A 13376-nucleotide genomic window follows, 5' to 3' on the forward strand; every position below is an offset into this window, starting at 1 on the left:
CTGCATCTCTGTTTAAGCCATTTTGAGTTCTTCTGCAATTTGCAACAAAATGTACTCTTAGTGATCACAAACGTTTTCTTAGGCCTTTTACATATGACTGAGATGGTATGTATTTGATTTAGTACGGTCTTTGTGATATGTCCTGGTGAGTGTATGCTCAATCCATTACAGGAGAAAAGGGCTGTTTCTGATAAACACTTTCCTTGATAATAATGCCTCCTTCCCTTCCATTCAAATCCGCTCCTAAGTCATGTCTGTTTTACCATTTAAATGTCTCTAAAATCTGTTCTCTTTTCTCCTTCTTTAGTGCAAACACCCAGTTTCAAGCTAATATCATCTTTTTTTCTGAATAACTATGTGGCCTTTTTACTTAACTCATCTAATCAATTCTAGCCTCCATGTCACTTTCCTACAAAAAGTTTCATTGGCTTTCTGTTGCTCTCAAGAAAAACAAAACGGGGGTACCTGGCTGGCTCAGTCGCAAAAACATGCGACTCTTGATTTTGAGGTTGTGAGTTTGAGCCTCACATTGGGTGTAGAGATTACTAAAAAAATAAACTTAAAAAAAAAGATAATAAAAACAAAAAAAATAAAACAAAACAACTGGAGTCCTCAACATAGACCACAAGGTCTAGCTGTATGTACTGCATCTCCTTTTCCAGTCCAGCTTGACACATGTGCCCTTGTCTCTATGCACTGACTTTTGTTTCCTCGATCACATCAAATTCTCTCCAATTACAGGACCTTTGAAAATGCTGTTTCGTATGCCTAAAACTTTGCTAACCCCCCTTCACCTGGTCATTTCACCTGAATTACTGGCTCTTATAGCAACTTGTACTGTTCCCATGTATTATTTAAAATGGGAAAAAATTAACATTCATTTGTGTGATTATTTGTCTGCTCTGTTAGTAGACTGCAAGCTCAATGAGAAGAGAAACGATATATACCTTTGCTCACAGTTTCATGAGTGTAGCCTAGTGCCTGGTTCCTAGGAGTCTCCCAACATATATGTTTGTTGAAGGAACAAGTGAATGGGTAGATGAATGGATTTCTACACAGACATTAAAACAGACCTAAAGGTAGGCAAGTATAACAATAGCAGAGTGGCGCAGCGGAAGCGTGCTGGGCCCATAAAGGTAGGCAAGTATTAATGAGATGCCTATGACAAGACATGTGGGAACAGGCCCAGAAATTGTATTGACCACTTTGTTTGCTGATGGTTCCTTTTAAATTTCAAGAGAATAGGAGGCAACTCAAGTGGGAAGGTAATTGACAGACCTGTTGAATTCTGGAGCTTCTCTTCCACGATACTGTATTGCCTCAGAATCAAATGGAAGGCACTTATCACAGAAGCCTGGTGTTTGGGGGTAGTGACTGTGGGGCTTTTTTGTTCTGAAGTGTCTCCAAACAGATCTGAGGTAGTTATTTTCCAATTTGCTGTGCTAAAAGATAGAAACATAGGCGTGGCTAGTTAATGTTGGTCAAAGTTTCTGAAAGTTGACTCTTTTCATTCTGGGGAAATGATGAAAAGCATAAACCACTGGCTTAAGCTTGGAGAAGGTAAGTAGTAGAGGCCATCAGCAACCTCTGTTCAGAACCCTAGTTTCCTCTCACATAAATTCCCCATAATCATGAATCCAAAGAGAAACCCACCACTGTCACCACCTGTTGTTTCATAGGTGATTAATTATAGACTGTTATTAGTAAGCTCCTTTCTGTTTTCTCTTAAACGAAAGCGTGTGAAAGCTCTAAGACAGATGTTCACTCACCAAAATATTTTTTCCGTCATCATTTGCTCACACAGATTTGTAATTCCCAAAGAGCCCTTGCCAGGAAGTAGCTTCCACTTGAGCTAGTTGGCATTAAGAATCTTGTCATCATCAGCCACAGTGTGATTATAGTTTAAAAATGCAAATGGGATTCTGGGATGAATCAACTGAAGGATGAAATTCATATGAAAAAGTGATGCTGTATAAAACCCTAATTAGGCAGCATCTATAATACAGGTTTCAGTTCAGCCTTTCTTAAATTGTCAGTTTATTGCCACCAAAGGAAGAAGGTACATGCAAAATTCAGCAAATATTTATAGAGCTCCCAGTATGTGCCAGATATTATTCTAAATAGGATGCAAAACAGACACTGTTACAAGAAGATTACATTCTAGATTGGGCTAAACATCCAAAAAGTACGAGGGGCTGGGGCTTATAGCTTAATATTAGGGCAAGTGTGGAACAATTTGGAGAATACTTTCTTTTAGTCAATTTGGGAATGTTTTAACATAAAATCTGCACGATGACTATTTCTTCCAGAGCCTGATGAATACAAATATAAATAGGCACATATTTTTTATTTATATGGTAAGGGAAAGACAACAGCAAGGGAAAAATGAAGATCGACTATATACAAAGTCACAGTTTAAGGGATTTTATCTGTCAGTATCTTAAGTTCTGGTTTTAGAGAAGTACACTTTTTTTTTTAATTAAAGAGTTTTTTATTCCTCATCTTCCTCCAACTTCGCAACATAAGTATATATTGGTGAAGAAGTTTAATAGCTTATTATTCTTTTAATATTGAATACAGCATCTAAAATAGAAAGTCTTGTTTGTCTTCTTTCTTGATATTTTTTTCTCCAAATTTTCATTTAAGTTCCAGTTACTTTGCAATGTAATATTGGTTTCTGGTGTAGAATTTAGTGATTCATCACTTACATACAACACCCAGTGCTCGTTACAAGTGCCTTCCTTAATGCCCATCACCCATTTAACCCATCCCCCATCCACCTCCCCTCCAGCAACTCTCAGATTGCCCTCTAGAGTTAAGGGTCTGTTTCTTGGTTTGCCTAGAGAGGTGGACTTCTTAAACCTGAGTTTTTCACTTCAGAAAATCCTCCGTGCTTTGCTATAATTTTCCTTTGCTTTAGCTTTCTTTTATACTAGGATGATGTTGAAAATACAGACTACTTTCTTTTATACTAGGATAATATTAAAAGATACAGTATAAGCTTAATAAGCATGCATTAAAGTCACTTTGGGAAATAGCAGTTTGATTCCATTTTCCATCTGGATCAATTAAACGAAAACTTTGAAAGATAATTTTCCAGTTGCTTCCTTCCTCTCCTAACTGAAATCCTTGTCAAAGAGGCCTGATCACTTCCTGGGCCTTTCCCTTGTTGGACTGGCATCACCACCATTAGTCCCTGAGATTTCCACTAGTTCTTTGCAAAATGAAACTTACTTAAACCCAAAGTGAGTACTGTATGAAAATGAAGGGCTTTGTGGATCCTTCACACTTTGTCTAGATCAGATTTAAACTGTGCATGATCTGGGTTGGTAAAGAGGTTACTACTTGCTTTGTAAGCAATACTCTAAGGCACAAAGTCACAGTTGCCACCATGAAATGGTTTCACCACTCTGGTTATTTAGCAAGGGGTGGCTGAGAAAGGTTACCAGAGACCATACCATACACAATATAATATTTCTACAGGTTGTGGCCTATTAACAGAAAACAACCAATTTGCAAAGGGCCACGGAAATAAACATGTCCAGGTAAAACTGGGTCATGTCTATTTGTAAACCTGTTTGTGTCATTACACTGAGTAGTCTCCTTAAGAGAGGTTGTCTGCAGGGATTTTTCAAGCTCAAACAATATAAAGACAGCGAGGGGGGTGCCTGGGTGGTTCAATTGGTTAAGTGTCCAACTTTGGCTCAGGTCATGATCTCGCGGTTCATAAGGTTGAGGCCCACGTTGGGCTCTGTGTTGAAGCTCAGATCCTGGAACCTGCTTCAGAGTCTGTCTCCATCTCTCTCTTCTCTCCGCCCTTCCCCTTCTCGCTCTCTCTCTCTCACACACACACACACACACACACTGTCTCTCTCTCTCAAATATAAATTTATATATATATATATATATATATATATATATATATATATATATATATGAGGCTATATCAGTGAGGATATTATCTAATCAAGATCAAATGATAGTGTTCAACACTAGAATCTGAATAGTACCTCTGGTTTCCCAAAACAAAAATTACTAGTTTTATGTGAACAGATGGTTTTGTTTGTCCCATATTAATTTAAATAAGCAGTTGATTTTGTTAACTACTCATTCCTTAGAAACCACTGCATCTCTGTCTCACAAATGACTAAATCAAAATAAAGAACACTTTTTAAATAATGTAAGGAAGGTGTTACTAAACCCTATTGTCTATGGGAGAACTCTCGTTTTAAAATGGCTTGATTTAATAGAATATAATAGGAGTTCTTTAATAACAAGTACTTTTTTTTCGTTTCTAGTGCATTTCTTTTGTTGGAAAAATGTGCTTTTCTTGGATAGTTCCCAGTAGCAGCAGTAAAGAAGCATCAGCAATATCATATCCCTCTTGATTCAGATTTGGCTGATGTGCCATAACAGAGAGCACTGGGAAACACAGCTATGTAGATTCACATTATTTCTCCCTTTTTGTACATCTGAGCCTTATGTTAGCAGTTTGAATCCACAGTACAGTACAGACAGTCCCCTGGCACCAAGCTCAGATCCAATGTTTTTCCCACAGAGAGAAAAAGAGGATTCATGATGATGATATATGGAAAATGGTGAAAGGTTGTATTGGTAGTTTGGGTTGAATTATGGAAGCATCCTTTCTGGGACAGTGTGTTCAAATGAAGAAGCTATTATAATGGGCAGTAAGGTGCTATTTTTGTGTCTACAGAATGTGTTGGAGAGAAGCATTGATCTGAGTTATGTATATGCTTTCAAATAGCTTTACTTTACAGAAACAAAATAATGGCAAAATTAAATTGCTGTGGCTGTAGACTAGTTCCTTGCGGTTTGTCAACAGGCTTTCATGAAATACTCTCACGTGCTATTGAAAATTTAGGGGACTTGGACTAAAACTTCCTGTTAAATGTCATGTGTCTTTGATTTCTTTATTTCTCCCCTTAATCAAAGAAACAACTAAAGTTGTGTCTAAGAATTGAAATTTTCTTTTCAAATATTAGAGAGGTTTGAAAAACAACCTTTTAATAGCTGTCTTCCTATATTGGAAAGAGAAGTGCTTTAATGAGCTGGGTTCAAATTCCATTTCATCAGTTTCAAGAATTTTGTTTTATCACAAACATGTTACTTACCTGTTTGAGCTTCAGTTTTCCACCTTTAAAACAGTGTCTGCTTAAACACCACCTGGCAGTGTTATCATGGCAAATAACTGATGGAAAGCTCCTAGAATAAAGTAGAAGGCTCAGTAAATGTTTTCCCTTTTACAAGGTATCATACACCAAGTGCTGATTGAATGTTTAAGTCATTTGAATTTTTTTTTTTTTGTATTGTTGGTTGACAGAGAGTATGAGATTACATTGATCTGATGAACATATTATTAAATCGTGTTCTTGATGGTCATCCTGCAAAAAAGAAAAACATAACTGGTTACTTGTTCATATCAGTGATATAATGATTTTATTACTTTGAGAAATATGTTGTCCCACTTTTCTTAATATTGTTGTCTTCAGAGGCTTTGTTTTTTAAAAAAGTTTCTCTATCACAAGGTTGGTAGCAATTAACTATGTAATTACATGTTATTATAGCCTTAAATTTATATTGACTGTTGTTTACAGCATGGAATTTAAATTTAAGTAACTGTCCCTTCTTGGTGACCTGCTATAGATATTAACCTGTATTGAGGAAACAGTATTTTGTAATCACCAAAATAATTTTTCTTTCCCTCTGCTATAATGAGTTCATAATAGTTTGGCAAAGGCCGCTGTCCAATCCATTATTCAGCAAATTACCTGTCTTGCCAAAAAAAAAAAAAAAAAAAAAAAAAAAGCTACTCATTTACTTATGAAGAGTCTTACATTTAATTTTAAATATAGGATTTAGTCTCATAGTTCGAGAAAAAGAGGTATGAAGATTCAAAGACTCTCTCCAGAATCACAATTTAACTAGATTAAAATGGCAAGAAACTAGATTAATGACAAGAAAGTAGCAGGAAAGATAGATAGTTATCTCTAATCGTCTTAAAGGCATAAACTTGAGGACTTTTAATCCTTATTCTGACACTAACTACCTGAGTAGCCTTAGGTAGATCAATAACCTTACTGTAAATCAGTTTCCATTTCTGTAAAAATGATGCAGTGCCTGTTAGACCTACTCACAGCATAATTGTGAGAAGAAAACAAAGTAGCACAAAAAGAGTGCTTACTCAGACTCAGCCAGCCTAAGGCGGACAGAACTTGGCCCTGAGTCATCTTTAAGATATGGCTTCTCCGATTAGTCCCTGTAAATGATCGTTAGATCATATGATCCCATATGATCATACCCTTACATAGATCTTGAGCTCTCAACTAAATTCTAGGAACCAAACTATGTTACCAGAATGTTACAGAACAGATCACTGACACCTTTTACACTTGCAGAGAAAAGAATAAATTACTTTTTGTTATTCTCTGTTCCATCGAACTGTGGTCTTCAGAGCTTTTAGCTGAAGGCTAATTATTGATTTGATACATACTATTTTTTCATGTGCTCATTTTTAGAAAAAAAAAGTTTTACCTTCTTTTCTTCTAACAGAATTATTTTTATCTTGAAAAATGGGGTATAAGTAAAAGACTAAATCAGAGTATGATGGGGCATGGTACACCATTGATCAAAGTATAAAACAGACTTTGCTGTCCCAAAACAATTTTGCCAAATTGTGCAGAGGCTCTCCCTCATCTCATCCTCGTTTTTTTTCTAAACTGGTTTCCACAGAAAAGGAAAGAAACCATTGAAATTTGAATACATTCTCACTATCGGAGAAGGTATAAGCCAAGAAATAAAAATTGGTAAGAGGAAGACGTTCCCAAGTTATTCTGTCCTTTTAAATTGTGCAGCTGCTGATGAGAATAAGAATTGCAACATGGATCCAATCAATTCTGAGTATGATAGTAGTTTCCTTTGTTCCGTCTATGGAACCATTATTGTGCTTCGTTGTTTATTTTTAATCAAAAGAACCAACTTTTTAAACTTGATATATGTATTTATTCCTATAACTTACTATTCCAAAAACAAGTTGAGATGGTTTATAATAAAATGAAAGGTAAAATAAAACCAAAAACTGTTAAATCCAAATATAAAAGAAGTTTTGTTTGGTTTACATTTAATTGCAACCTTTGATCCTTTATTATTACAAATATATGCTTAGCTACTCTAAATTGACTTTTGTTTTTATGTTTGCTTGTAAGTCATTAATTGTTCATATTGCTTTGAATGATCTGTAATGCATTAGTCGGACTGCCTGTGTTCACATGCCAGCTCCTGCACGTGTTAGGGTAAAAGGTAAATCAGGTGGACACTAGTTGAAGTGGTAAGGACAGATTTTCTTCAAAATTAACCATTGTAATAGTGAAGGAGGTCCAGTGTGGACTGAACTCAATTTTGCCAAAACAAAGAACAGAAGACCTTTGAAGCCTTGGAGGGTACTAAGGGAAAAGCCCTGAAGGGTTTTAGGGAGGTTGGTCCATGTGACTAGTGCTTCTGGCTTTGTTCATTGGCACCTATCCACAAGAAAAACAAGCTTCTCCTATCTTCATGACAGGAAGCAGTGATATAACTTAGAGCAAGGCATCCACTGGCTGACAACCAGAGCAGAATTGTCTCATTGAATGTCAGAAGACAGTTCTGGGTTATAGAAGATTTATATCTCAAAGAGGCAGAGCAAAGATTTATAATTGCCAACTTTCTAAAGCAAAGTGGGGGGGGGGGTACTACTCAAAAGCCTATCAGCCTACTGTCAGGTTTTGGCTAGAGCAAACAGTGAAGTTACTTAACCTCAGTTTGCCTCAGTTTCCTCATCTGTAAAATGGAGAATAATAGTATCATATCATAGAGATGTGTTTTGAGGATTAAAGAAGTTAATACATGTAAAGTGTTTAGAGCAGTGCTGTGAATAAATATTAGTGATTATTCTCACTGTCTTTAAAATGGAGTTCATAATAGTATCTATCTACCATATTTGATTGTTTTAGTTATTAAATGATATAATACAAGTAAAACAGGAAGAGCTATGCCTGGCACATAAAAAGCATTCTATAACTGTTGGCTTAGAAATAGCAATAGTTGCCGCAGCTCTGTAGTAGCTACTAAATATCTTCTAGTCCTGAATTATTTCTAGATCAGGACGACCAAATCCTGAATTGCTTCTAGATCAGGACGACCAAATAGCAAAGAATCTTAAACATCCTGTGTTTTATGTTAGAATGGAGTAGGTACGTTTTGTAATGGTAATAATTCAGAGATTGGAAAAATATTTATGAGCAATATTGTGTGTGATTTTAAGATCGTTAAGCATCATTTTGCCATTGTATTTCTCGAGTTTTAGATATGCAGGCCACATGTCCATCATTTATGTCGCTTAACCTCCTTACTGTTCAACCTTCAATATTTCCCAGCATATTTCCTTCTTAGGAAAGTAAAGGTGAATCTAAATAATTGTAAATCCATTAAAGAAACAAAAGAGTTCGGGGTGCCTGGGTGGGTCAGTTGGTTAAGCGGCTGACTTTGGCTCAGGTCTTGATCTCACAGTTCGTGGGTTCGAGCCCCGTGTCAGGCTCTGTGCTGACAGCTTGGAGCCTGGAGCCTGCTTTGGATTCTGTGTCTCCCTCTGTCTCTGTTCCTCCTCTGCTCTCACTCTGTCTATCTCTCTCTCTCTCAAAAAATGAATAAATATTAAAAAAAATTTTTTTAAACAAAAGAGTTTGCTTAATTGAGAAAAAAAAAATGGCATTTATAGGAGTAGTAATGGGGGTGCCTGGGTGGCTCAGTCAGTTGGACATCTGACGACTTCGGCTCAGGTCATGATCTCACAGCTGGTGAGTTCGAGCCCTGTGTCGGGCTTTGTGCTGACAGCTCAGATCCTGGAGCCTGCTTTGGATTCTGTGTCTCCCTCTCTCTCTGCCCCTCCCCGACTTGTGCTCTTTCTCTCTCTCTCTCAAAAATAAACATTAAAAGTTTTTTAAAATAGTAATAAAGACTGAACCATATTTATCAAATTTTTCAAAAGTTGAGATGTTGATTTGCTGTATATTTGAACTTCCTTGTTTCCCACCCAGTACAGAATTTTAAGAAGAGGTACAGATTTCACAGTTTTTCAACGCTAACTAGTAGGTTCAGAGATACCCAAATGATCTCTATCCATGTTTATGGAATCTCTTGATCCCAGCACTGTATAGTAATAATCCATGAAGTATGAATTACTAAATGCAGTATTTGTGTTGGGTATATTACCAACTATGGTGCATAGGTCTTCCACTAATGAAGTGGAATGCATAGATGAAAAGAGAATCCCATTCTCCTTAAATTACAGTTTTCATCACTAAAAATTCTTGGTGTTAATACATTTGATAGTGGAAAAATGGCCATTTAGGTAAGAGACTGGTTGCTGGAAAAGAAAGAATAACTTGAGTTAATGTTGATTTCTTCAATGTACTACATAAAAATGTTAAAGTAAGGGAGAACCAAATATAATATTACCTTTTAAGACCAACTTTTTTTCATTGTACTTCTCTAATTAATATTTGGGGCAGTTGTAAAGTGATTCAAGAAATTGAATAATTATGCATATAGTGAAGATGGTCAACACCAACTAACCTACCATTTTAAGGTCAAGGGCATAAAGTAGTTCACTCTTTTTATAGAAGTATCTAAAATGTTGTCTTTTAACTGTGACAGAACTAGAAATATCAGTCATAATAATTGGTGTTATAAATAGGATTTGAGGTCAATTAGGAAAGAGTCTTAGAAAAATGTTTGGAGTACCTAAGTTCTAGACTTGGCCCTTCTATTAACTTGGTCACACCCATTCAGCAGGCATCTTCACCTCATTGGGCCAATAGTTCTTTTTCAGTCATAGAGCCCATGCTTTTACTTGTTATTTTTCCTTCTTTACTAGCTGCAGATTAATTCAGATTTTGTATCTTTCTTTCTCTACCAGTCTGATACGTACTTCTGCATGTCAATGCGCTTGCCAGTGGATGAGGAAGCCTTCGTGAGTAAGTATTAATTGGATGGTGTGCCAGGGTGGGCGGTCGAAGGGAGGGCAGCTATTTGAAATCAGTGAAAGGTTCTCTTTGATGGTTATGAGCATATTAATCTTTTACTGTCAGTTTCTAAAATGCACTTATCATGCCTAATGCAGAAACAAACTAGAGAGAGCCACTCAGAGACAAGGTTGCAAACTGTATCTGGAGAGATTCATGAGTAATAGTAGTTAAGGAGTTGCATGCAGATGTCAATGGTCGCCAATACCGTGTGGTCCCATTTGTATAGTATTGGCTTTCTGTCTGTGGCTGGATGCTTAATTCCGCTCCACTCAACAGACTGTTTATTTACCTGCTGGTTCATGCTATAAATCGACTGTACTTAGAATCAACATTGGGGAATTTAAGATTTTACCTGTCAAATAGTAGATGGATAGAAAGGAAGGAAGGAGAAATTGAAAGAAGGAAAGAAGCGAAGGAGGTAGAGATTGGGAAAGGCAGGAACATTGGTCCTGTGGTTTCTAATGTAGAATAAGAGGACTCATAAATGGCAGGTCCTTCCCCAGCTGAGCTCTTAAGTCAGATAAGAAAAGTGAAAAATACCATCTGTTTCCATCTAGGTTGTTTTCATTGAAATATCCTTATGACAAACTTTTAACTGTTTGGGAGGAGGTGTGATTGACAAATTATTCATGGATTTGTTTCTGTCTCCCACTGCTTCACTTTTCTGGTTTGAGATGTTAATTTTGGAGAGAAGGTAATGGTAATGAGAGTTGTGCTTTGGTCCCATGAAACTAATCTTCAAGTAGGCTGTCTGAAATGGCCATTATCTGAATTATAAAATGTGTACTGTTGCCTCGGGGCCATCTGAGGATAAATTTTCATGAGATGTTCCCACAGGAGTATACATTACAGACCTGAAAAGCCAGAGCAATGTGCATTTTTTTCCACACACCTTGGTGGCAATTCCAACAGAAAATACAACTTAGAATAGCACTCTACAAATTTGTTCCCAGAGTTAATTCTTAAGAATGAAAGGCCTTAGGAAGTTGAGCATTGCCTGTGTGTCCTTACTTTGTATAATAATCGAATATTACCAAGAAAAAAGGTAGAAACGACAATGCTCCCAGATCCTCAACTTTAACTTTAAAGACAGAGAAAATAATTGTAGTGCCTTGTGTAATAGTAAATGTGATTTAGGTTACAAATTCATCATTGAAATATCAACAGTAAAGGTTTTTTCAATATCATATCCACATTTTTGGCAGCCTAGGAGAAAATAGTATTTACTCACTAAAAGGCATTTACATGATGTTTTCTTCTTTATGATTTTATATTTTCTTTCCAAGCTCCAAGAAAGCTTGATTCCTCCTATTTCACATTTGCATAGAAGAGAAGGCCATCTCCATGCCTGTATGCATATGAATGTCATGTTTCACAGCAACATTATAGGTCTCACATTAAGAGGTTATTGACTTGTTTCTGGAGGTTGGTGGTAGTATATGATTTCAGAGCTGGTGACTCTAAGGACTATAAATATATATCCTGGAATGCGTTATTGCTCTCCTAATAGAAATGTGTTTACTTTCACATAAATTAAAATCGAGAAGTACAAGTGAATATATTCAGTCAAGGAAAATATTCATGGGAAACTCATAAAGGACTATATTAGAACTAGGGTACCAAATGGTTTTGCATTTTCTTAAGCACCTCCCTTCTAAGATTAAACTGTTCCCAGTTTGAAGGTCCTTAAAGGATCTTGTAAGATTAATAATTATTTTCAATATATTTTTTTCTTTTCTCTGTGGCTGGGAGGGTTGCATGAATACTAAAGATTTTGTCACTTGTTCAAAACAGGGTTGTTTCTTCTTCAATGTGAGTCCTTTAATGTACTAGCTCCAGGCGTTTGTGGTTACTACTATTTGCATAATCCAGCAACCACAGATGTTTAGGTGTAAGCAAATTAGAACTGGAAAGTTGAAAACCAAACAATCATTCATATAAGGGAATAAGTAAGGGGAAGTTTGCGTGTATTGTCTCATTAATTCTTAGGGCAAACCTGAAGGTAGCCCCAGTTTATAATTAGAGAAACAAAGGAACATCTCCGTCTTTGATTTAATCAAACAGGAGGGCAATAGTTTGTATAGGATCCTTGTTCATAGAATCAGCTCATTACCACCCATAATTTACCAGGGGCCTACAAGACACTAATATACTTACACCTAAGCATATTTAAGCCATTTTATAGAGAGGAAATGGATGGTCAGAGAGGTCAAGGAACGTGAGCAAGATTTTTACTAGCTGTGTGTTACCCTGTCATAAGAGATTTGGATGTGAGGATAGTGAATCGGGGAAGAAATGAAAGAAGTTATCAAATGGATAGATAGAGCTGAAATACAGCAATCGCACATCTCTGTCTTACATCAAATACAATTCTTTGATTTCCTTACCTTTCAGTCTCTACTAGGAACACTCTGGTCAGTTTTGTCAAAAACAAAAATAAACCTCAAACCATCCTACAAAGCGAAACCCAGCATACACAAAGGTGAAAGATTTGCAGTAGGAAAAGTGGATATATAGGTTGTATGTTGGGAGGGTGATCATGCATAGCTTTTCCCTATTCCCAGAGTGAAAGTTCTGCTAGTGGTAAACAGGGTTTTGCCATGATTGAAATATGTGGGTTCTCCCAAATTCTAGGTCTCAGGATGCCTTATCATAAGATAAGATATGGTTGAAAATGAAGACTTGTAAAGCATTTACTACTTTTATTTTTTTCTTAAGAGATTTATCAATTTTATATTTTCTGCTTTCATTATCTGTGCCTTTTCAATTTTTGAAGGCCAGCAGGATATGTGCTACTGGATATGGTGGGGACTCAATATTGCTTGCTCAATACATGATTGAATACTAAAAAAAGTGTTGTGCTTGGCTATTTTTAAGACAATGTATCATCTAGTAGACACTTTACCTTTTTGCCTTAAATTTTACTCTTATTTGAATATAAGGGAATAATTCTTTTTTTAAGAAAAGCCACTTGTTCATACATTCGGCAGACTTTAAAAATTCTGTTGTGTGCTAGTTATTGGGCAAGGCAATGGGGATGTGAGGTATGACACCAATTCAAAGAAATTATAGCCTGGCAGAATTCTAAAGACAAGAATATAAATATTATAACATCTGAAAAGAACTTTCTCCTTTGGCTTTTCAAATTTCTAAAGAAGATCACAAAAGGCAGAGTACAATTGAGATTGCTTATTAGGACTAAAACAAACTCTCTTCATGGTGTTAAAAGCCAGAATTGCATTTGAATAATTCATAATTTGGCTTTCTGCTTGTGTGACTAGTTATGTAACTCATTTT

General features: G+C 36.2%; 1 protein-coding gene across 13 annotated transcripts in view; it reads left to right on the plus strand.

The window, feature by feature from the left end:
* The window catches only part of PAM (peptidylglycine alpha-amidating monooxygenase), a 274620-nt gene that overhangs the window by 149370 nt on the left and 111874 nt on the right, over nt 1–13376 (plus strand). For all 13 annotated transcript variants that reach the window (XM_042944532.1, XM_042944533.1, XM_042944534.1 and 10 more), the window contains one exon: nt 9971–10028. In XM_042944532.1, coding sequence (XP_042800466.1) covers nt 9971–10028 — 58 coding nt within the window. The remainder of the gene's footprint in view (nt 1–9970; nt 10029–13376) is intronic.

Source organism: Panthera leo, chromosome A1, assembly GCF_018350215.1.
Source record: "Panthera leo isolate Ple1 chromosome A1, P.leo_Ple1_pat1.1, whole genome shotgun sequence".
In the NCBI taxonomy this organism is placed as follows: Eukaryota; Metazoa; Chordata; class Mammalia; order Carnivora; family Felidae; genus Panthera; species Panthera leo.